Genomic DNA, 24,545 nt, shown 5'->3' with positions numbered 1-24,545 from the left:
AAAAAGTATACAACTATCTGATCTTTTTTATATAATATACTGGCTATATGCCCCATCATAGCCATACTAGTATAGTAGTCCCTTCGAATCGTGGAGGGTCGTATACATTGTTATATTTGCAGTTATATTAGGACTAAGTACCTCGGGACCGATCATACAAGTATTACCTACTTACTGTATTACACCTCAAAACGAAAAGCCTCCAATTGATTTGGTAGAGATGGATCTAGGTACGTATTGGTGGTATACTAGCTTAGGCCCCCGGTTGAAACCAGTACCACCATTGTAACTGGCAGTAAGGGCTCCGTATAAGATTTTTATATAAACCGAGGATTCGAATGTTGCACATATGCTCGTCGCTTGGCTGTATCCTGTACTGCCTTATACGTATAAAATAATGTTAAATCCGACACTACAACGGAGTCGGATGGATTCCCTCAATTCTTCATAAAGTACAGGGCGAACCAACCGTGCCAAGGACGACAGCTCTTATCGATAGTGGTGAAACAATGCATGCAATGCAGGCAACCCATCGCGGAGTCTTGTCCTGTCCTTTGGTGGTTGTTGAAGTTAAGTTAAGTTCAGTTCCAAGTTAAATCGAGTCGAGTCTAGTATAGGAACCAGGACCCGCTGCAATCATGCAGCCCCGGGGCGCAGCTAAATAAAATTAAACGCTTCGCAGCTGTCTCCGTTGGCGCTTTGCTTATATTTACTTGTATAAAATCGGTGCTTTGCATTGCTTAATATAAGTTCAATTCCTTCGGGAACGAATCGACTAAGTCTTGTTCTCTCTGACTGCTCCACCGACTAAGGAATTAGTAGTTAGTATCGCTGTTAGTATAGCTGGCAGTTAGGTAGTAATCAGTATTAGTTAGTATAGCTATCAATTGGTTAAAGGAGAAGAGAAGAGAGGGGGGGAGAGAGGGAGAGAGAGGGAAAGAGAGGAAGAGTGAGAGAGTGTGTGGCTAACGGTGGTGGTAATAGGAGAGATAACTATCACAATCACCATTTATTTCGCTTCTTCTCTTTCAAGGCTGCTCGCAATCTCTCTCACACTCACTTAACACTTGCTCTCAACCTTCAACCACCATCCATCAATCAATCGCCCCAAGCATACATCACCACCATCATCAACATCAACATCATTGCCGGCTCCCTATCCTTCTGAATCATCTTCTCTCCCGAACTGATATCATCAGAGAAGAGCAAGTACCTCCTATTGTCGCCAGCTTCATCGCCTTTCCTCTCGTCCCGCCCCGGTCATCAATGTCGACTGTCCGAATGGAGTGCTGTTTGCCAGACCATAATACCACTGATTGATTGAGCTGTAACTACGTGTGTGTATGTGTGTGGAGAGACATCGACAGACATAGGCGTATATCAGACAGACAAGCAGACAATCAGAAACAAGAACAGGAACAGGTTCAATAGAGAGATACCTCGATCGCTTAAAACCCTGAACCTCAACTCCTCCCCCAACCGCCTTTCGATTTCCCCTGGCGACCCTTTCGCCCTCGGCCTTCCCGTCCGTTCCTTCAGTTCCTTCAATTCGCATACATACTACATCTCAACTTGCTCGCGTGTCTGTGCGTGTGTGTGTCTGCCTGTGTGTGGGATCGCCTTGTCCTGTTCTGTGTCCTGCGACGGGGCCTCCGCCATAAGCCAGACTGCCAGCCAGCCTCAGCTTTAAGGCCCACACCCCGAACCGACCGACCGACGACGAAGACGACGACACCGACCGATTATTATCCTTCCTTTCCTCTTCTTTCTCTCCCTTCCCTTCCCTTCCAATGGCTTCCCCGTACGGCGACCCCCAGATAAGAGGTCACAACCTCCCTTCCGCTCTCATTCCCAGTCCTCCTGCTCCTGTCCCTGCTCCTCCGCTTCCCACCCTTGATGTCGGCTCCCAAAGGCGATCCGACGACAGGCCTAACCTCTCCCCGACCGACGGTAAACCTAGAGGCTCCTCTAAGAGCGAAGCTACCCGTAGGATATGCAAGAAGTGCGAACTGCCCTTAACCGGCCAGTTTGTGAGGGCGCTCGGCGGCACCTTCCATCTGGACTGTTTCCGATGTCGAGTACGTTTTTTTCTTCTCGCTCTTCCCTCTAATAAAACTCTCATGCGACCCCCAATTAAATACTCATTCAAATTTCTTCTTTTCTCCTCTCTCCTCCCTATAGGACTGTGGAACAATCGTAGCCCAGAAATTTTTCCCCGTAGACTCCGAGGACGGCACTACACAATACCCTCTGTGCGAGACAGACTACTTTAGACGATTAGACCTGCTATGCCACGCCTGCGGTGGCGCCCTGCGCGGGAGCTATATCACAGCTCTCGAACGGAAATACCACATAGAGCATTTCACCTGCTGCGTCTGTCCAACCGTCTTCGGACCTCAAGATTCCTATTACGAACACGACGGTGAAGTCTACTGCCACTACCATTACTCCACAAAATTCGCCGCTAGATGCCAGGGTTGTCAAACGGCAATACTTAAGCAGTTTGTCGAAATATTTAGGAACGGTGTAAACCAACATTGGCATCCGGAGTGTTACATGATACACAAGGTTAGCTATTTCTCCTCGAAGTTCCTTGGAATTCTATCCCTTCATCTCGCTAACCCGTTACCATGGTGCCGTCCTTTTTAGTTCTGGAATGTAAAACTAGCGGAATCGGATCCATCTGAAGTACAAAGGATACACGAAGAAGATGAAAAGGATCCCTCGAGCGCCCGGCGCTCAATCGTCAGAGATGCCGAAGAAAAAATGGAAGAGAAAGTTTATCGCATATGGAGCGTACTATCGACCTACGAGGAGTCTTCTGCCGCAAACATCAGCGACATGTTGTTGCACGTTTCCAACGGAGCTTATATTGATGGGGTCTTTGTCGCCGAAAAGTTCATATGGCACGTCGAGCTTCTGTTCACTAGCGCCGATAACCTCGACATCGAACTGTACCGAATTAGCGGTGAAGGTAGGCACCCGAAACCTCTACTCGGATAATATCAATACTGACAAGACGTATGTAGGACTTGCTTACTCGAGAGAGGCCAAGCTCCTGTGTAAAAAGATCGTAGCATTCTTCACGTTACTTTCCAAAACACAAGAGACAGGAGTCCGTAAGCTTGGTGTGACGCAAGAGTTACTCTCTCTAGTAACAGGCCTTGCGCATTATCTCAAACTGCTGATCAGGATTAGTTTACAAGGTGCCCTGAAGCTGGTACGGTCTCCTTACCTCGAATTTGACCCAATGTATCTGACGGATTATTCTCTCTAGGAACGTGATTATAGTAATGTAGACGCGTTTAACCGCTTCCTCGCCGAGTTATCCGATCTCGAAGCCGCAAAAGATGTTAAGCCGACATTTGAAGTCAATATTGCGTTAGCAGACCTCAACTCGGACTTATGCTATTCTTGTCGTAATACGATCGAGGATGAATGCATGAAGTTCGGGATGCTCAAGTGGCATATAAACTGCTTCAACTGCTCGAACTGCAACAACCCCCTCAAGAACGACATCGATTCTGCAAGGCTCTCACCGGCCTCCACTATACTATGCGCATCCTGCGCAGCTCATATTCCGGATGCGCAGAAAGGGTTCCAGCATGTCAGTAGGTTAAAGCAGTATGTGTATCTTTTAAGAGTGGCCTTGGCTCGTCTTTTGAACATGTTGAAAGAGGGTGGCACATTGCCTCACACATCCGGTATGATCGTCCCCACGAGAAATTGTCTTGTGGACATTTACTAATATTATCACAGATGATCCCAACTTGACCGAATATGATGATTCTGGCCACTCTCTCCCCCCGGGTGCTCTGACTGCCGAAAGCCGATCGAAGTCTTATCATGGGGAAGGAGAAGGTTACAACAGCACAGTATCGGACGTCCGACGGCTGCGGTCGACACGTCTCGACCAGAAACTCACTTCTAGCGGTAGAAAAGCTCGACAGTCGAGGATAATCGAGAACGAAAATTTTGGCGCCGAAGGATCTCACGAACGAGAACGTTTCAGGATCGTAGAAGATCGGGATGTCAACGGCGAAGCTATCAACGAGCTCACCTTTGGTGATGAGAAGACCCTCACCCTCGATGATATTCCAAGGATAGCAGCTCAAGAACAAGCTAGAGAACAGCGGCCGAATGCGTTTAGGCACCGTACCTCCGGCTTCTTCTCGACAGGCGGGATGCACCAACCGAAACTGATGAATGGTTACCAGCGGGACTCTACGGGAAGCGGCCAGCCACAACAGCCACACCGCATGAGAAGATATTTTTCGGAGTTGTCGGCCATCGATTACTTTATTATTCGCCATCTTGCTTGCATGTGTATGCTGCCGCTTGTTTCTGAGTATTTTAACCTCGAAGAATTGTTGGATTTGATCGAGAGAAGCGGGAAGCAGACTCTGTGGAACAAGTTTACCAAGGGGTTTAAGCAAGATGGGGCCAAGAACAAGAAACAGAAGAAGACTGGTACGTAAGATTTGTTTTAGCGGGACTTGGATTCGATTTCTAACCCTTTTAAAGGTGTTTTTCGTGTTCCGCTCGAACAACTCGTTGAGAAGGACCACGCTGAGTCGTCCTTGGGGATCGGCCCCGGAACACTGAGGGTGCCGTCTCTTTTGGACGATGCCATTACCGCGATGAAGCAATTAGGTGGGTTTATTTCGCCTCATTAGTCCAATGGATAAACTGACCCAATTTCCTAGACATGTCTGTCGAGGGTGTCTTCCGAAAGAATGGCAACATTCGCGGACTTAAAGATCTGACCGCCCAGATTGATTCCGGTGCCGAAAATGTGGACCTAGTGAAAGAAGGACCTGTGCAAGTTGCCGCCTTGCTCAAGAAGTTCCTTCGAGAGCTCCCGGATCCACTTTTGACATTCAAGCTCTACAAGCTTTTCATCGTTTCGCAGAGTAAGTTTGGGCGGAAGATTCCGCGAGATGCGCTTCGCTAACGATACCATAGAACTCGAGGACGACGAGAAAAAGCGCCGTGTTCTTCACTTAACGTGCTGTTTACTCCCCAAATACCACCGAGACTCGATAGAGATTTTGTTCTCTTTCCTCAACTGGGTCGCCTCATTCTCACACGTCGACGAAGAGTCCGGAAGTAAGATGGACGTCCACAACTTGGCCACCGTTATCACTCCGAATATCCTCTACATGAAGAATCAGGTCCCCGGAATGGACGACAGCTTCCTCGCCATCGAAGCTATCCACACATTGATTGAATACAACGAGCAGATGTGCGAGGTATGTTTCGATACCCCGTCTGCTGCATAACGATGGTCCTAACTAACGATTATAGGTTCCCGAGGATCTTTTGATGATACTTTCCGACCCAACCATGATGGCCACTTCCGATATGAGTACTAAGGAGATTCTGAAGAAATATGGCGATGTTGCTAAGCTTTCGACTGTTCCTGGGAAACACCCAGGAGGAAGGGGAGGCAATGCACAGACTACAGACAAGCCTACTCTTCATCATGTGAACAACGATCGAACCGGCGAAGGGTGGTATAAAGACCAAACCGTCCGTCAGGTTTCGACACCGCCTGCCCCGGAACCGCACCGATTACCGGAGCCGATGTATGCCAATGAGAATGGGAACCATTCCCACCATAGTCACAGCTTCAGCTTCGATCAAGATCCTTCGGCCAACGGACGTCGTATGGACTATCAATCCAATCATCAGAATCCGAATTTGAGTGCACATGCTGGATGATAGTGTCTAATTCTTGGCTCGATTACTATACTTACCACACAAACCTCTCTTTACGATTATTTGCATGTCTCTCTATCTGATCTTTTCTTTTTTGTGCTGACAATAGCCTTTCTCGAGGGTTTTCTTTTTGGATCTAACCACCGTTTTTCTTTTGGAGTATGTATGATAGCACCGAGATCCAAAGAAAAATAGGCCACAAGATACCCTGGAAACGGAAGAATCAGGAAGGATACCAAAAACAGAAAGACAATGGTCTTTTGAACATATTCCGCCCCCTCAACTTTACTTTGTGCACTTTTTTTTTTCCGATGAGCTTCTGACCAAAAGCACCTTTTGTTGTCTCTCTCTCCCTTTTTTCTCTTTTGTATATTTTTTTGTCCAACACTGTTTTATAACCGACTCCATCGGTTTTTTTTTTTGTCTTTTTTGCCTACGGTACTCCTGATTTTGTTTAGGTGTTTCTTTATCCGTAGTTAAAGCTTCTTCTTTTTTCCCCCGGCAGTGTCTTCTAGTCTTTGCGCTTTTTCCTTGCCATTGGGTTGGAGTCTGGATTGATAATTCTCTTTTTCTTTTTTTGCTCGTCTATAGCTATCTATGCGTCCGTCCGTCCGTCGATTACAGAGGGTCTTTTTTTTGTGACTTGTTTTAATGCTTTTTCTTCTTCTACTACTACCTCTTACATACTACTACTTCTTCATTCTTAGCCTTACCAGGATGTATCATTCCTCTGGGTGGTGCTCTCTTTTTTCCCTTCCAATACAGTTTGCCTAACTTTAGCTAGCGAGGGTTTCTTTCGAGCTTTCTCAATCGACAGGGCATCCTCGTCACTTTTTATACCATTCTACTCCTTTTTAACCAAAAATTATAATTCGATTCTCGCTAATTACCCGAGGTACTTTTTATTTTCTGCCTTTTCCATTTCCTTTTCTCTCCTTGTTCTTCTTATAACTCGGGGGTGTTTCTTAGGGGTGTCTCGTTTGGAAGTGGTAGCTTAGCTATAGTGACAGTGGTGTAGTAAATCAAAGTCTTTTGATCGATTCCATTGACTTTTAATATAATTGCAATTCGACGGCGTATAAGTTATAATCGATATCACTGGTTGAGCTAGGTGCTACAGTATTCTTGCCCGGAAATTCTTCCAGAGCACAAGCTTCACTTCTTGATCTCCATAGTTTGTCATTTCACTGTTTCCTAATTTTTCCAATTGATTTGTTATAAATTTATAATAATTTTTTGAAATCCAAAATTTGTTTGTGGCCCTCTTCCCGGTGGAATACGTTATATTACTTGGCATTTTATACGGTACTGTAGGCTCTGGAGCCAAGCAGCAAAACTACTGCCCCATCAGCTATACGTAGAGAGGATGTCTGGAATAGAACGTGTAGGCGGAGAGAGACCTGAGAGACTGAGAATGATATATGTATAAATGGCAAGATAACGATGCGTATTTAGAAATATAATAGATGTATGATCGTTGAACAAAGGAAATTCGTTATACAAAGGAAACTTTGTTGTACAAAAGGGATTGGTTCACGATCCAAAAAAGAATGTCGGTAGGAAAACGATTGATAGAACGAGAATGCCAAGATGCGTTAAGAAGAACTCAAAAATTGCAACAGAACACGTGAACACACAAACTCTCCACCACACTAATAAAGATTTCGAAGCTCATGTCTTATATCTTATAATCAAACTACAGTTTTATAATTAATATAATAATACTAACATAAAAATACAGCAAAGCACTCAAACGTAAGATTTAGGGAGCAAGAAAAGATGATCAAAGTTAGTACTACAATAATCTTATTATTACAACAAGCTTGCATGCGCTCGCAAGACTGTTTAAACGTTTGCCCGACTGTTCTACAAGAGTAGTTGGGACCATAGTAAGCTGTGGGTGCTTATACTGTCTGAGGGCACTCACCAGAGGTGCCCCCTCAGTTACCTAGGTCCAGGGTCCGGACCATATAAGGAATTTTATTATATGGTCCGCTCTGAATTGTAAGATCGTTTGTTACTAAGCGATCAAATTAAACATTGTAAGAAAGAGGTAGAGGAAGACCTCTTCCCTCCCCGCCTCGTAAACGGCGGCCCCTCCCTAAGCCCACAAACTAGAGCCGCCCCTAGTTCAATCCCAGAATACTCAGAATGACGTTCTCCCACGAGTGAACCTAGAATCCTCACAACGTGAAAATAGTGAGGGCGACGTAAATTATGCAGTGGAGTTCGTAAAATTAATACTTAAAAATTGACAAGACAGAACTAAATAAATAAAACTCCATCATAGTATTACCTATTTCTTCCCCTCAAGCACCACAAAAATAAGATCCATGTCCTCTCCCCTGAGCACCCTCTCCTCCTCAAGATAATAATAACAATCAGCTGCCAACGGGTCCCCATTCTTAAACAACATCGTACCCCGGATCGGGATCAAAATCAGACGACCGGTTGGATTCTTCACTTTTATATCTTTGAAGGCGTGGAGCGCTTTCACAGTCGTGACCTAAAAATTTTAACGGATTCTATTAGAAGTAGAACCTACTCACTAGGTATACAGACACCATATATGTTTGGTTGCGAGATAGGTACCCTATAGGAAAGAAAAGTCCTGCTTCGCTTACTTTCTTGCCCATATCCTTCAACTCCATTTTCAACTTCGTCACTTCATCCATGAATCTGGGTCCGCCATGTCTCCAGCCTATTGCGGATTTTGCTTCTTCGGCTGTGCCGCCATTTTGGATTATACTTCGCATTTCAGACACGATACTTTGAAGCCGCTCGGGCATTTGATTGATTTGACTCATGGTCAAAGAATACGTACGCTTGGAATGGATTTCAAACCCAGCTTTTAAGCACATACCTTATATAGCATATTTACTCCAACATACCCCCGCATGAGGGAAACTTCCACCCACACTTTGTCACTTACTCAATTCTACTCAAACATCCCTGTTCAAATCACACCTTCGGGCCACAAAACGTTTAAGACTTTTCATCTAAATCCTGCGCACGGACGTCATTAACACACAAGATTTTATTGTTTTGAGGCCTGGAACTACAAGACTACAGTGTCCTGATGCTTATATTTTAGTTACAAATTAAAATAACTAATTTTTATGAAGTTATGGATTTTGTAGTTAAGCTGGCAGTCTCGGCTGCTAGAGTTGTTGTTGCAATTTATTATATAACGCAGCGCAACTACTAGCTAGTGACTAACCTACCCGCCAGCCTGCCAGCTATTGGCCTGCCTGCTTGAAGGCAGGCGGTAGGCTGGTGAGGCAAGCAGGCAGGTACCGCTGTGTAAATCTACTTGTGAACCTACCTGTGAATTTGCCTGTGAATTTACCTGTGAACCTGCCATTATTGTGTTGCATGGTACTATATATTGTAACAGCCCGCCAGCCTGCGACTACCACCGCAATACTAACCAGTCTACCAAAATTAGTTATTTTAATTTGTAACTAAAATATAAGCATCAAGACACTGTAGTCTTGTAGTTCCAGGCCTCAAAACAATAAAATCTTGTGTGTTAATGACGTCCGTGCGCAGGATTTAGATGAAAAGTCTTAAACGTTTTGTGGCCCGAAGGTGTACTACAGGACTTATGCCTGGATTTTTTTTTTCCAGTCCTAATATGTTGTTTGTCCTTTCGATTCTCGTTTTTGGGTAACATGAAACACTGATCCTGCGCCGCATGATTGGTTCACGGTATCACAGTGGCCCGAGGGATAGGTATCAATAGCTTTAAGCACTTAATACATTAAGGTCTACAAATATTCGAAGCCTCCGAAAAAACTAATACGGTGTGAGTTTCACTAACAGCTATCGGCCGCGAAAATAAATGGACCAAACAACATTCACAACTACGGGGAGTCAAATAGCGGTCCAAGGGTCTATCGGAAACCATAGGTAAGCCCGTCCACAACCGCATTTTGATGCCTACTAAACTAATACTAGGCTATCAACTTCAACAACGTCGACGCTGGTACGTAAAATCGATTTGCGGTTTATATATCCAACATGACGTTACATGTCCAAATTTCTTCGGCAGTAGCCTTGCTGCTGGTGGATAAAGGGTATAAAAGCGAAAGATAAATCCGGCTGCACACCATTATCATGGGCTGCACGGAATGGATGTGAGGCAATGGTCCGAATACTGATAGAAAAGGGCGCGGACATAGAAGTAAAAGACGGTAAGTACAATTATACGTCATTACTGTGGTAGTCTATTTATGATTATTGGCAGACAACAGTACTAATTAAAGATAAATATTCTCGCACCATTATTATAGGCCGCAATATACAGGCATGAGACGATGGTCCAGTTGCTACTGGAAAAAGGCGGCCAGACGTCGTTATCACTGATTGCAGGAAAGGGGTATGAGGCAGTAGCCCGACTGCTGGTGGACAAGGGCGCGCATACATAGAGGCAAAAGTTAAAGATCCGGTCGCACTGTTGTCATTGGCTCTGGACACGGCGGGTCGGTGATTAGAAACCAGTCGGTGATGTCTCTCTGATAAACAATTTAACACCGATGTCTTGTACATCCATAAACAACCCCTTCTGCTCTGGAATAACTACCCAACTTGTTTTTATACTCACCTCTCGAATGGTTAGATAGATCTTCCTGACTTGATCAGATGACCAAATTTTTTAATTTTTTAATTTTTTTTTGAACAATTCGGTTTTGGTTTGGATTTTCGGGACGATCACTCGAGCTCGGGGCTCGGACTTGGGACCTATCCCTTGCTTGGTCGGCGGGTGATTAAGTAACGGGTTACCCGTTTCGGCTGCTGGTTGGGAAGCTGCTTTGGGAGCTTTGGGAGTGATCAATCGTGATAAGGGGCCTAAGAGCACCCCGAGTATACGGTTATGTCAATCTATTGAACACCCAAAGGAGATTTTGGTTTGGAACTGTACTATGTATCTTCCGTAGAAATTTTGTAGAAGATTGCAACGTGCCATTTGTATTACAATTCTAAACTTCTGTCGCAAAACCCAACTTCCGCGCAAAGCCTCCCGAAGACGTAACTAATTATAAATCTGTATCTGCGATATACCAATGATATCATCAAAAGCTCCATGACAGCTATCCAAACTGTCTTACCATTCCCCTTCTCATCGACAGCTACCCTCATCTCCTTATCATCTGCATTTGCATAAACATGTAGGCCCCACAAGAGTCTCAACCATTACAAAAACAGCCAACTCTAGCCGGGGAATCTCGCCTTCAAGTTCTCAGGCCAACATTTTTGTCCCCCAAAAAGATACAAACTAAAGCCTTCTCCAACCGAAACAATATCCCAACGGGCCTTGTGCTGCTAACTAACTGCCAGGAGCTGCGCCTTCGGACGCCGGCTTATCATCGAAATGACGCTCGGAACGTTCCCTAATGATACATGTGGGAAGGACATTCCTTTATGTAAGTATATCGTAAGGCTTTAGAGCCTTAGGAGTTACGAGTGAGCTATTGGTTTATTTTCTTTCTTAGCCTTGGTAGATAGGGAATACATATTACATATGTCGCCAGTACTGTTTCGCCTCGCAGTGATTCCGATGGGCCATCGCCAATCCTTTTGTCTAAATACCTAGGTAGGTACTTAAGTACTTGTTTTTTGCCCATCCCCCTTCCACGTGTACTGTACTCGCAAGGCTCCTTATTCTCTTTCTTCTGTAAATCTTTCTTTGGGATTACATTTTTATTAATAATACGGCGGCGGATAGTGGATCATTAATTTTTCTCTGGGGATAATATATAAAGAGGCCGCTAGGTTTTCGGGATTTTCCTTAACATTTACCTTGCATTGGTTTGTTCCTTTGCGACCCAGCTTAAGCTTACCCAGCACCTTTGCCTTTAAACTTTCAGCCTGGCCCAACCAAAACCACCGTTTTATCATACTCCAAAACGGCGGCGACGTTCACCTAAAACCACACACCACACGCTTTTAGACTTTCTGTCTAAAATATTATCGCCAGCGTCGTATCGAACGAACTTTTTTAAACATTATTGTTTAAAACATTCTTTTAAAAAGAGTTTAAAAGAGGGGAGGGATTAAGTCATACGCATTTTTTATTCTTTTTGCAACCTTTTTTATTCAGAGGGAGAATTTGGGGGGTTGAAGGATATAAAGATATAGCTATTTCTCGACCTCGAACGTCAATCTCGACTTCGACATTCAGAGGCTTCCAGCATTTTAATTCAACTTCCAACAAATATCCATATTTCTTGAATATATATCCTTCCAAATCAAAATGCTACGACTCCCAAAAACCCTCCCACTCCACAGACCAATCCTTCGGTCCTGCAGTTCCACTCCAAACCTGCAATTACGGAGCTTAACCTCCCCAGCCGCAGCAGCACTAGACTACCACTGCCAACAACCACGCCAAGACCATCATCATGACCATAATCAACACACCCGTCTTCAAAACCGTACCGTCCATCTTTCAACAATCCATCATGAACCACTAGTACCACAATCACTTCTTCAGTCTTCAAATCTTCCGTTGTCTGGTGCTAGTTCTTCTTCACAATCATACCGCCACGGAGTTTCAGCAAATATCTTCATTTCTTCGTTAAACAAAGGAGGAATCGACTTAACCCCCTCCGGCACCAAAGCTCTCTCCCAAATCCTCTCACCAATACCCTTCACCAGCATCTCCTCATCATGGTTAAAATCCCTAGAATCTGCGATTCTAACATCCCACCTCAACAGTCCAACTCCAAACCACACTTCTCGCTACAACGGCAAGAAAATACAACCAAGTTGGTCAACAAGACCATGGAAGGAATGGGTGAAATACCAAGTTGATGTATTAGCTAAAAGGTTCGTGGTGATGGAAGGGTGGGATGGGGTGTGGAATTTGGAGTATTGGATTGGTGATGACGGGTTGGTTGTTAGGGGGGATGAGGAGGTTAAAAGAATTTTGGAGGTTTTGGTTAGGAATGGGTGGGTTGTGGTTGTTGGGGAGGATGGTGGGGAAGCTGGGGGCTTTGAAGTTGTGAGGCCGGGGAGGGTGGGGAGGCTTGAGGGGGAGAAGTTTACGTTTTGAAGAATATCATGGTTGGAGTTTTTTGGTGAGTATCTTTTTTATGACGATGGTACGATATGAGGTGATAATAAGCATTTTTAATGGAATTGGGTGGGATATAGATGCATGGGGCGTTTGGAGGATGTTCGGCTTTTTTCGTCTGGTCTTTTTATGGGAGGGTTCGTTCTGTCATCATATTTTACTGTTAAAAATTTTTTTTCCAAGTCCAATGTTATAGTTTTTAGCATGGCAAAAGGAGGAGGTTTATAGTCCCTTCCACGCTAATTTGACCAAATGGTCTGCCTTTTTCTTGCTATACTTCACAAGCCCAAGGTATCGAAGCTCTGCTAGAGCTCTATAGAACTGTGCCCTATATATTATCCAAACTCATTAGCCCAATTGCACATCTCTCACTAAATTAGATTAGGAGAGAACGTACTGCAACTCTTTCTCTTCCTCATCTTCGTCATCGACCTCTTGATCCGCCTTATCACCCAAACTCACCACCCTAAACGCACTCCAAAGATCATACACCCCAATCAATGCCGGAGATTCCAAATACAACTGATATAAAATAGCAGTATAAGGCTGCGACCCACTCATCCCCGCTTCTTCATCATCGTTATTACCACAACATTCACACCCCAAATAATCACCAGGTCTACTCAACGCCCTCTCCACACTCGGCCTCGGCTTCGCCGCAAAAACCTGCGAATGCGGCGACTTCAAGTCGTAAAAGAATATCTCGTGAAGAAATAAGTTTGTGTAAGGTTTAAATTTATCTTTGAAGTATGCTTCAAGTTGTTGTACTGTTGAAGTGACAGTTTTGTGGTATTCGGTGTCTTGGGATGTCATTTTGGATTTTTGTTCGTCAAGACGCACTCGTCCTGATTTGACGGTTGTACGGTGGGAATCGGGTAATGCGAATTCAGAGACTAAGGTACTACCCTTTGCCGCCTTTTCGGATTGTAATTCTTGGACTTTATTCCTTGCAGCTGAAAGTTCTGATGAGAGTTGAGAGGGGAGTTCTGATATGGTTGTTAATAACGTATGAAACTTTTCAGAACTGATCTTTTTGGCGGTTAACATTGCATCTCTGAATGCCGGACGGGTTGTGAATTCCCCCCAGAGGATACGGGAGTAGAGTTCATAAGTAGGGATTTCGTTGGCTTGTTGAGGAGAAACTATTGATTGGAGTTTTCGGAAGAGGTTTATGGCTTCTGCTAAGTTTGCGCTGTAGCGTTGACATTCCTGGGATGCAGTGAATACCGCAGATTTTAGTGCTTTATTCGAGGTTATCAAATCCCGTGCCCGCCATGGGAACATCGAAATCTTCGCTTCAACGAAAGGTTTAAACGACGGTAGATTCCGAATTGCCTCGCAATGAGCATCCGACAATATCGTATTCAAAGCTTCTTCGGAATCGATAGAACCAAGGATCACACTTAAAGAATTTGCGTAGAAGTGTGACATGTATGCATACTTTAACGCCATCACAAAACTTGCCACGCTTCGCGTATGGTCCTTTTGTCGTTCGAAGATTACATCCGAGACTCTAGGACCGAGTTTCAGAATGGATTGGGAGGATAGGACTGCTTCTTCGAAGACTTGTTCCATTGATTCTTCGAAGCGTTGGACATCGAAGCGGTCGCCGCGCAGGAGGCGGATGGTTGAATGGGGGAGTTTTTCGTAGAAGATGTCTTCTGAGGTGGCGATGCCTAGGAGGAGGATGAAGGGGATTTTGGGGAGGTATTGGCTGGGTTTGGGGGTTAGAATGTGGTTTGGTCTATGCTTGAGAGAGCTTGTGTACATACTGTAGTATGGATATTAATTCTACGAGTACCGCGGGGTCGAAGGCTTCGGTGTCCTGGACGGCAACTACTACTTTGGCATCTAGGTGGGTTGAACACCAGTCATGAATGATCTCGGGGTCATAATTGTATCGTGATGGCTTCACCTGGTTGTTAGCTTTTGTTCATGAATTCTGGGATATGAATTCTTGAAATGCAATGAAAAAAAAGTCGCCGGTGGACTGCGAAGAAGACCAAAAACAGGGAGAATGCATACATTTCTTCCCATCTTTGCCTCTACGATGTCGTCTTCGTCGTCAAAGCCATCATGTATCTCTGTGATGCATCTGATGATTTTCTTAAGCACATTCTTTAGATTCGACGAATCTTTGGATGTCAAGACAGCCACTCTTCCACGTTTATCGACACTCTGGATACGAGTCTCGATTTGTTGGAAGAGAACGCCATGAGCAGCGATATTCGGTCCGGTCAGAATTAGACCAGTTGGTAGTTTCTCGCCGTATCTGTTAACCAGTCAATTTTTTGTTCTACGGTGTTCAGTAGACTAGAACTAGGAAATAGGATCTTCATACACATCTTGGCTCGCTTTCGAGACAAATGTCGAGACAGATTGCAAAGTCTCATCATTAACTTGAGCTAGAACATCCTATATCATTTTCATAAGCTCTCTTAATTCGACAACTAATTGAAAAGAATAAAATAGAGAAATAAATGGAATAGGTAAAGAAGGGAAAAAGGAACTTACGTCGGTCCGCCTCTCCACATCTCTCCATAATCTCTGAAACGCCTCATATCTGGCATTGACGGCATCTTCATCCTCCAAATCGCGCAGAAGTGTAGGGAAACCATGTCCCCGAGCTCCAACTATTTCGCAATTCTTTGAGTCAATCTTTTCACGTTTAGACCTCGGTGTTCGAGAACTCGACGCCGCTCTACGTTTCTTGGGAGTTGACAATGATAATGCCTCCGAAGTCGGCGTGTAGATATAGCAAGCCTTCCTTGTGTGAACTGGTTAGTAGGGGGTAGGTACGAAGAAGGCATCCTGACTACGGAGATGAAGAAACAACGGGGGAAGGTCTTACCTGGTGCTCCAACGACCCCGAATCGTCGTTTAGCACGCTATCATTGTCCATGATTTTGCAATGCAATTATCGGTTTTGGTGGGAGGGTTCTAGTGGATTTCTGGGAAAGCAGAGTCCCGTCGCGAGGCCTTGAACGGGAAGCTGTAGTCGCCAAGCCCAATGCATTGGGCAGTACGCGAACTACAACAGTCCAACACAAATCGAGGTATTCGTCCCAACTCGATCCAGGACCCCACCTTTCTAGGGAATTGTCTCGTGTGAACCAAAGGTTCGCCACCATTCCTATTCGAGACAATCCAGGACTACCTTTGGTTTCAGATTATCGAACGATCACATGCAATTTTTAGGGGTTTGAATGATAAGCAAGAATGCATATACTATGGGACAGTACACGTCAATCACTGCATACGTGGTAAGGAGAGACCAGCACTTTTAAACTTCTTCAGGGTATGATAAACTAACAACTCCCGTTTCAAACAATTTGGAGAAAATCCATAGGGATATAAGAATTCGATGACGTTCATCGACCGTGAGGAAACACTAACCCAAAGGTCTGCCGAAAGCCAAGAGCCACGAGACCTTGAACTTTCCAAGGATGGGGACGATAACCACAATTACGACTTGTTTTCGAGATGCCAGATTCGAACTATTTCAATGCGGTTCAGGCGTTTTTTGTTTAAACTGAGACGACTCAGAACGTTATATTGCGAGGGTATGCTTGTCTGGGGAAAGCTTATGATAAGAACTTGGATGACGAGGGAGATATTGTAAAATGTCACCTAATTATCTTTACGGTTTCATCCATTCTGCACGGATTTGTAACAGATGCTACGCCATAGGTCTTGTCCGGGTCGATGTCAGGACAATACAATCCTAAGGAAAGCTTACTATCGCAGAAGAGCAGGCATACGAGGTCAGATGGCCAGCTAAGACGATATCTTTGGGAAGCTAGATGGCAAAGTAGTAGGTGAGAATACCTCTTGGTATATTCGCCTGCTATTTTGCGCAGTTCTGGGCGGTAATCGAGACCAGATATTTAACCTTATATCTGTTCGGTTGCATCTATGCCGGATCGATGTTACGGCACATGCTTCTACGCCGTCGTGTCGCAATAGCGTCCCGAAGAGGCGCAGGACGAATATGCCTCGGAATTCCTGCACCAAGAAGCAACAAAACCGGGAATCCTTTCCCCAAGGCTTCAAAGCCTCGCTAGTTGGCGCAAGAATGCCTAAACCCGTTTTTCTGAGCAACGTTTTTCTTCCTCAACTGGGAAACCGGGACTGGCATCCCAGGAATGATCAACCTTGCAAGCCTTGGGAGGTAGTGGGGCTCGATGAATTAAATGGCACATACGATTTTCAGGGCCAATTGTAAGATGTTTTTCGCGCAGCCAATCAAGAATAGGAAGTCCGCATTCTAGAATATTGGCTTGGCAAAACATCGCCAGCCAAGGCCGCTAACCTCCTGCAAGGAACATGTGTTGGCTGCAGTGCCAACATCTTCCAATCTCGAAGGACTTCTCCTTCCCAATTAAATAAATAAAATACCAGCCTTCGGACCATCGTTCGTACGTCTACCGCGCTAAGGAGTATGGGTAGTTCGGGGTAAAGGAGTATATACACCTAGCGGGGGCAGGAAACCTGATACAATATCAGGTACATCCATTACCACTCCAGGAAATATAGGATCTCCCCATAGGCTGATGGCTCTAAATATGATGTTTCGATACCTTCCCAATACTTCAAAGATGGGTCGAGACATCAATATATGCGAAATTCCACCATTGACGCCTACCAGGTCGCTCGTTCCCATCTCGCTCTTCCTTGTAGAGATAACCCGCAGGAAGCTTGTTTCTGGCAAATCACGAGTCATGGCCTCACCTGTCGAACTTGTATAGTCGGACTGCACGTCGGGCTCTTGCGCACCACTTCCTTGTCGTCACTAGCGCATCCGGGTTAGTGATTGGTGGATGGTCGGATGGTATCTACACCTCTTCCCGATAACCTGAATATTGCTTAGGTAACTTCTCGGATTAGCACTTGTGGCTGCCTTAGACCCAAAGAAAGACAACCTGTATTATTCTCCGATGGCTATACCAAGTCGTAGTATACACCCCAGATCCCAGCCTTGTAGGAGCGTTATCCTTTGGAGTTCGGCTGATTGGAGGATGTCTCGGTCAGATCATGTCGGGATCTGACAGTTGCAATATGGAAGCAACCACGGCTGGGCGAAGTGGGGTGAAACTATGCATCATACCTCGACGGGCTATTGCTATAAGGAATGTATACCATTCTAAGATGAGACCAAATCTATAAAACTCGGGGTTTCGTCGTTTGGAATTCGAATTTAAAAATTATCATCAACATCATCAAAAGCCTTTCTTCTCCTCGAATAGCCTTTCTCAGCACGGGTTTGCCGTATTCACAATACTCTTTATCCAACCGACTCGAACATACCTTACTTCGATAACTTCAAATTCATTATAAATATCAATACCCACAAATACAATCCAATATGCGCGCCTCTCTCATTTTGATGCCATTGTTGGCTCTTGCTGCCGCTGCCCAGCGAAAGTGCGGTACTACTAAGGTTCCCGGTGCCCTCAAGGAGCAGGCCAGGGCTTTCCAGCGTGCTAATGCTCGCTCCGCCTTTCCTGCCGCTATTGCTGCCAACCGAACTCTCGTCGTTGAAACTTACTTCCACGTCGTTGCCTCTGACGAGACCGAAGAAAACGGATGGGTTCTAGACGACAAGCTCCAGAAGCAATTGGAAGTTATGAACCAGCACTACAAGCGAACCGGTATTAGATTCGACCTCAAGGAAACCACTAAGACTGTCAACAAGGAATGGGCAACTGCCAGCATTGATGAAAGCGACACGACCGTTGAATTGGCTATGAAGAAGAAGCTCCGAAAGGGTGGATACTCCGCTTTGAATGTCTACTTCCGACCTCTCGGTGACGGTCTTTTGGGAATCTGCGTCTTCCCAGAGGATGTCGAGAAGGACAGCGACGAATTCTGGTTGGACGGTTGCCAAGTTCTCCACTCCAGTGTTCCTGGCGGCAGCACCAAGAACTACGATCTCGGAGCTGTAAGTTTTATTCAAAATCCCACATGCTTCAAATAAGGCAATTAACTAACTCGCCACCCAATAGACTGCCACTCACGAAATCGGACATTGGTTCGGTCTCTTCCACACTTTCCAGGACGGCTGCGACGGTGGTGACCAAGTCGACGACACCCCAGCCCAGTCCACTCCAACCGAAGGATGCCCCAAGGGTAAGGACACCTGCACGGGAACAAAATACCCTGGCGAGGACCCAATCCACAACTTCATGGACTACTCCTACGATGCCTGCATGGACGAGTTCACCGCCGGCCAGACCACCAGAATCTTCCAATTCTGGGACAAGTACCGTGGAAAGAACAGCAACTCCGCTCTCCTCCACGCTTTCTAAACCCTCTTTGATCTTTGCTTGATCGATCTGAGCGGCTGCGGAACCGAGAATCCTTTGAAGCATATAGCATTTTTTATGACCGATACCCCGAAGGTTGGAAACGAATGATACCACTTTTTACAAGACGGAGGAAGCTGGAAGATGGAATACATACATAATTGATACCCCCCAAGATTTTAAATTGCTTTATTGCATATACCCATTATGTTTTTGATTTTTATTGTACAACATTTATTCATTCCTTTTTTTCTTTTTGTTTCTCTTGCATTTTCAACATTTTAATATAGCATCTCTTTATCGCGCTTGACTGCGATTTACTCCCTGCATATATCACTTCATATGTTTTTCTTTTTTTTCCCATTGATACCCAATATGAAGGAGGGCATTTAGTTGTCATGTCATATACAGGACACCATGGAGTTGCATATATATACCCATACAGTTAAATCGAAGACTTTTTAATGGCTTCTTCTATACCAATTTTATTTTTCAAAGTCTCCAGTAATTGATCGATATAGTTATGTGAAAAATAGCATGACTAGTATCCAAACCCTATCTAGGAGAGTCTATGCGTATGTGTGCTTATCGATCTCTCTTTCTTTTTCCACAATTCTTCTGTATTTTTTGCTCCGTTGGCTTACACTGCTTTTATATAAATATATCCATATATTCGCACACGTCCAACAACTGCGATGCAGTGGCGTTCACCGAATTCACGAAGTCGATCCCAAACTATTGGATTTCCACGGAGTTCATTAAACCCCGGTTCTAAATACTACAACACCGCCAATTCACGCAGCCTCCCAAACAATGGCAAGTTAATTACCAAGATAAAACTGGCATAACCTGTCCACTCGACTGTCGGGTGATTGTGTTCAAATTAGGTTCTTTCGATCCGATGGTCCCAAATGCTTATTCATGATCCACCTGATAAGCGCCAAAATCCGCAAAGTACTTTCTGCGTGTTGGCAATCAATAGAATAGCTCGATGAATTGAAAGGATTCAGTTACCATATAACGGTCGTTGAAGGGTATTTACTGCGCTCTATGCTTTTTTTTTTCTTTTTCTAGAATATTAGCTCAGGATGGCTGGAAGACTTTATTCATTAGAGTTCCGAGGCACGGAAAACATCGTTTCTTGCCTTAGATCTTAAACGAATAAAAGTTTGAGTTAAGAGACATCTTATTGCTTTAATTAATATAATAGATCGTGTAGATTCATAGCATAAAACTGAAAAATGATGTGCTTTTTCCCCTATTGTACGATCGTAGATGTGGTCAAAAATACAAAATCCACAAAATCCGTATTGTTTTTGCTTCCAGAAAAGAAAAAAGAAAGGCATGAAAATACATCGTGCATTAGTTTCATTATGCTCGTACACTAAAAAAACACGAATGCTACTTCTCCTTCGACTGGCAGAATAATAACAAAAGAAACCGTCGAAGAAAACCCTTCGAATCGTCGACTGCTGCTCGAAAGGTAGGAACTTTTTCACTGCGCTCACGCGGACGTTAATTCCTTCATATCTATCAAGCTATCTACTAAGATACTCTCCCGGCTTTACGATATATTTATACCACAGACCCTGAATCCCCACTTCCAAGGATGAGTCTCGATTGTCGTCCCACAACGCTCCGCTGGTTACGGTGACCGCTTTCGCCTATAATACCCGCCACTTATGAACCCGCCATGGGAAGACCTAAGCGAACAACGCATTTCTCGCATCCAAAATGCAACAATTATTGTCGTTTTCATGCTTCTTAAGATGCACTCCCATCCTGCATCTTAAGCTAAAATGGCCTCATTCTTGCGCAACGTTTTCTAGGAACGTAAAAGCAAAAACCTGACAAGTAATATTAACCAAGAGGGTCTTTTATTGGTTATTTTGTGTGGAAAATAAAGTAACTTTTCTTGTTTCCCTTTAGCCTCCGCTTCTTGTGTCCCAATTCTGACGTGGACACTTCTTGTGAAACATCTCGGCGTTCTACTCAAGATAATAAAGTCGGAATACCTATACTGACCCACTTCAACTTCTCCATTATATTGCTTTGTCTGAATTATCAGTTTTGGTAGAACTAGCCTGCGTCCAAACTGATTGTCGTCAGATCAAAATACCTATTCAGCTTAGTTTATATAACCGCGGCGGAATCGCTTCGAGAGCACGATGACCAAAAATTATAATATATCGGAACGACCTCATCCAGCGGAACTCTGGGGGGCTAGATTTGACGATTACTTACGTTTCCGAGGCCGGCCCGATTGAAATACGCCATACGAGGAAAAGTCACTAAAAGGCGACCACCTTCCACCTAAGGATATCAGTTCGCCCCAACTGCCAACTGAATCCCAAGAGAGCCTACTAGGCCAAATAGCAATTGCTTCGGCAACCCGATTTGAAAAATACATCAAAGACGCAATGAAAACCTACGCCGAGGACCGAAAATCTAAGCTTTCGGAGTTCGAGGTGAAGGAATGCTTTCATGAGGAAGATTTCGATGATTTACCTGCTGGACAAACCACTGCTATCGATGATTATAACACATACGATCCCACATTACTCCCGAGAAGACTGAATCCATCCGTAATTTTAACACCAGAATCTACAGCCGGCTCGGACGACGAAGACGGATACGACGATGAAGACTGGAAGCGATATGAGAAGGAAATAACCGACCCCGCAAACAATTTGAATCGAAATGCCTCCGAAAAGATCGAAAGAGAAAGAAGAGAATATCTCGCCGCTGCTAAAAAGCACTATCTAAAAGCAAAAATCGAATCTCCGGATGATGCAAAGACAGAGGGAGAGAAGGGAATTGTTATCTTCAAGAATTTGATGGGATGGGTGAACGGCATCTTAGACAAGGTTATTACACTTTCCCGTCACTTTCTCCGAGAATTTTTCAACAACTTTGAGACTGTAACGTCTTGGGTCACAGAGCGGCTTGCAAAAATAAGCTACCAGCATAGAGTGAAGCTTGAATATAAAGCTAATTAAATTTGATATATGGTTACGTAGGCTTAGGTGGATTTAGTACTTCGGGCGATATGCTTGCTCGAGACCCTCTTTCTTTATTGGTTCCTGCGAGATTTACGCGTCTACTGTTTAATCGGTTCTCTACAGCCTACAGATATCCTTTATATTCTTTCAACCAGGGCGAAATGGCGAACAGTTCGGATATTGGTTCTATTCCATTTACTCCCTACAACGATTTTAACTTGCTTACTTTTTCCAAATCTTCCAGACTGCGATTACTCCCGAATGTATGCTTTAATCCAGAGTATCCTTTACAATAGATTAGTCAGAAACGACTGCAAACTAACAATAGAATCCATGCTCCCATGCCCTATAATGCCCTTGTCTCTTGCCAATCCTCTTCCGAAGGCACTCTAGTCCTCAGACTCGGGTGGCTCTGGATGATACTTAACCCAACTAATATCCCCTTCCTTTGGATCCATCACACAAGAGAAATGTGTACACTCGTTTGTTATCGGCCAAGTCTGGCACCATGTAACCACATTACTTAGGCTAATACCCCCTTCTCCCTTCCTACGGCCCCGCCTCCGGAGTTTCTTAGGAACGGGGCGACTTGTATGTTCGTATAACCGGTTGATACAGGCTTTACGGTGTTGGCTGTCCTCAAGGAGTTCGAGAGCCATTCCGAGTGCATCGGTCCGTAGGGCGAATTCTTTGTAATCCTCGGGTTTCCAATCTTCCGTATGGGTGTCGTGGTTTGTCCCGGATACGAATTCTTCCGAGATGTTCATCTTCGCACGGCGGATATCCTTTTCTATGAAAACCGCTTGAGAACCATCACACAAGGTTACATAGGCAGGGGTACAAGGTGTCTTCGCGAACGTTTGGAGGATCTCCTCAAAGGTTGGTGGATCTTTTTTACCCCTTGGAAGGAGGAAGCTTCTGAGCTGTGATGATACAGATGGGCGGAAACTAAGCAGAACCAGCAGTTTGTGATAAGCGACTTTTGCACGAGAGGTATTATCATCTGCTGTAGGCCGAAAGTTTAAGGATACACTTAGATTTTTTCTATTATATCGATCAAGATTGTTAACGAATTAGGTCTAGCTCCCAGGGAATGTGCAAGACTTACCGAACTCCAGTTAGAATGCCTACAAACCCAGCGTACGTAATCGCGTGCGCAATTATCTTCCCCTCTTTCTGATAGTCGATCTGAATAATAAAATCCCTTAGTTCATCCATACCCCAGTCCAGAGTCCGGAAATGCACCATCTTGTCTCTATCCTCATTTGAACTCTTGGTGGCATCTGGATCCTCAGCTAGCCTTACTGCACCAGAAGTACAGCCCATGAAGGTATCCAAGAAGGTATTAAATGCAATCATAAGGAACATGGGGATGCCCGTAACATCCACCAGTCCTTTGATTTCATCTTGTTCTTCGGAGTTATGAACCCGCCGAAGGATGATTCGAGCAATGAAGGATATTAATTTGTTGTAGGGAAGGGTGGCAAGGATACTGTCAAAGAGAGGTGTTAATTCGCCGAATTGGTCTTTGAAGTCTTTTCCTATTTGTTGGTATCTTTGACGGGGAGGGAGGTCGAGGTTGACTATGTAAACGGGAGGACGTGGACCACCAACGACCTCTAGTCTTGGGCCCATCTCATTTGGCTGTGAATTTAACACCTCGAACGAGCTCTCCGGTGGGATTTCGAGAATCGGGTCCATAATTTAGGAGACCCGGTGGTATTGAAGGTTATGGGAGGTGAGTAATGGATGCGAAGCTTAGCCTCGGGTGGCAATAGACAGGTACCGGTTGGGATCGAATGATTTACAGAGAATGAGAGAGGTATGGTAGATGGAAAGAAGTATGAGTTGCGAATGGAAGGATTTGTGTTTTATTCTAACAACCCAATTCAAGAGTTCGACTGTCCAAGCTACGAGGCCCTGCCGCGATATCGATACTGGCCTCCCGCGACTGCGACCATGCGAATTTCACATAAAGTGCCCCGCGCAAGAACATGTACACCTCGATAACAGGTGCGCATCTCATCCCAAACTTACAGGATAGGTCGTGTCGCGTTCAGTTGTCTCCATAAAGTCCAAAAGTGCACCCACATCGGTAGCATGGCAATCCTGTTGCATGTTGCATGATGTCGCGGTGGAGTGGTCAGCTTGGAACATCCATACTACTCGCCTCATCTATGCTTCTCATGTGCCGCAAAGTGACTAATGTATGGTAGAACGATCCAATCACATTTCGTTCCAGCAAAATACCACATCAACGCATCTGGATGCGGGATATGTAGTTTCGAGTGGGATGCAGCTATTTCCCTTATTTTTCTCCCTAAAATAGTCTGCTTTTGCCCGCAATATATGTTTGCTATTGCATCCCCATACTAGGAAATCTCTTTAAGTTCGCTATACAACATATTGAAGATATTCAAATCAGGTGCATATATCAGC

The 24,545-nt window shown here is 44.6% G+C and overlaps 7 protein-coding genes across 7 annotated transcripts; 4 read left to right on the top strand and 3 right to left on the bottom strand.

Annotated features, from left to right (window-relative positions):
• Positions 1 to 1,790: 1,790 nt before the first annotated feature.
• Positions 1,791 to 5,724, top strand: DFL_007071 (uncharacterized protein; the record flags this gene model as incomplete). Its single annotated transcript, XM_067636597.1, has 10 exons — positions 1,791 to 2,078; positions 2,182 to 2,568; positions 2,650 to 2,974; positions 3,030 to 3,220; positions 3,278 to 3,704; positions 3,760 to 4,470; positions 4,525 to 4,653; positions 4,707 to 4,913; positions 4,966 to 5,252; positions 5,308 to 5,724. 10 exons carry the CDS (start codon positions 1,791 to 1,793, stop codon positions 5,722 to 5,724), a joined length of 3,369 nt encoding a protein of 1,122 aa, XP_067488197.1.
• A 2,293-nt stretch (positions 5,725 to 8,017) lies between these two features.
• On the bottom strand, positions 8,018 to 8,528 carry DFL_007070 (uncharacterized protein; the record flags this gene model as incomplete). Its single annotated transcript, XM_067636596.1, has 2 exons — positions 8,018 to 8,227; positions 8,346 to 8,528. 2 exons carry the CDS (start codon positions 8,526 to 8,528, stop codon positions 8,018 to 8,020), a joined length of 393 nt encoding a protein of 130 aa, XP_067488196.1.
• Positions 8,529 to 11,977: 3,449 nt separating this feature from the next.
• DFL_007069 (uncharacterized protein) lies at positions 11,978 to 12,778 on the top strand (the record flags this gene model as incomplete). The annotated part of the gene is made up of 1 exon (XM_067636594.1): positions 11,978 to 12,778. One exon carries the CDS (start codon positions 11,978 to 11,980, stop codon positions 12,776 to 12,778), a length of 801 nt encoding a protein of 266 aa, XP_067488195.1.
• Positions 12,779 to 13,021: 243 nt separating this feature from the next.
• Positions 13,022 to 15,701, bottom strand: DFL_007068 (uncharacterized protein; the record flags this gene model as incomplete). The annotated part of the gene is made up of 7 exons (XM_067636593.1): positions 13,022 to 13,127; positions 13,197 to 14,513; positions 14,572 to 14,714; positions 14,825 to 15,071; positions 15,141 to 15,214; positions 15,314 to 15,562; positions 15,651 to 15,701. 7 exons carry the CDS (start codon positions 15,699 to 15,701, stop codon positions 13,022 to 13,024), a joined length of 2,187 nt encoding a protein of 728 aa, XP_067488194.1.
• A 2,463-nt stretch (positions 15,702 to 18,164) lies between these two features.
• DFL_007067 (uncharacterized protein) lies at positions 18,165 to 19,107 on the top strand (the record flags this gene model as incomplete). The annotated part of the gene is made up of 2 exons (XM_067636592.1): positions 18,165 to 18,740; positions 18,805 to 19,107. The coding sequence occupies 2 exons, from the start codon at positions 18,165 to 18,167 to the stop codon at positions 19,105 to 19,107; spliced, it is 879 nt and encodes a 292-aa protein (XP_067488193.1).
• A 2,417-nt stretch (positions 19,108 to 21,524) lies between these two features.
• On the top strand, positions 21,525 to 22,130 carry DFL_007066 (uncharacterized protein; the record flags this gene model as incomplete). The annotated part of the gene is made up of 2 exons (XM_067636591.1): positions 21,525 to 21,971; positions 22,125 to 22,130. The coding sequence occupies 2 exons, from the start codon at positions 21,525 to 21,527 to the stop codon at positions 22,128 to 22,130; spliced, it is 453 nt and encodes a 150-aa protein (XP_067488192.1).
• Positions 22,131 to 22,495: 365 nt separating this feature from the next.
• Positions 22,496 to 23,807, bottom strand: DFL_007065 (uncharacterized protein; the record flags this gene model as incomplete). The annotated part of the gene is made up of 2 exons (XM_067636590.1): positions 22,496 to 23,150; positions 23,215 to 23,807. 2 exons carry the CDS (start codon positions 23,805 to 23,807, stop codon positions 22,496 to 22,498), a joined length of 1,248 nt encoding a protein of 415 aa, XP_067488191.1.
• Positions 23,808 to 24,545: the final 738 nt, after the last annotated feature.

This window comes from Arthrobotrys flagrans (assembly GCF_004000055.1).
Source record: "Arthrobotrys flagrans strain CBS H-5679 chromosome Unknown unitig_8, whole genome shotgun sequence".
Taxonomy (NCBI): domain Eukaryota; kingdom Fungi; phylum Ascomycota; class Orbiliomycetes; order Orbiliales; family Orbiliaceae; genus Arthrobotrys; species Arthrobotrys flagrans.
Note: the sequence above shows the minus strand (reverse complement) of the source record. Positions and strands in the feature narration are given on the sequence as shown.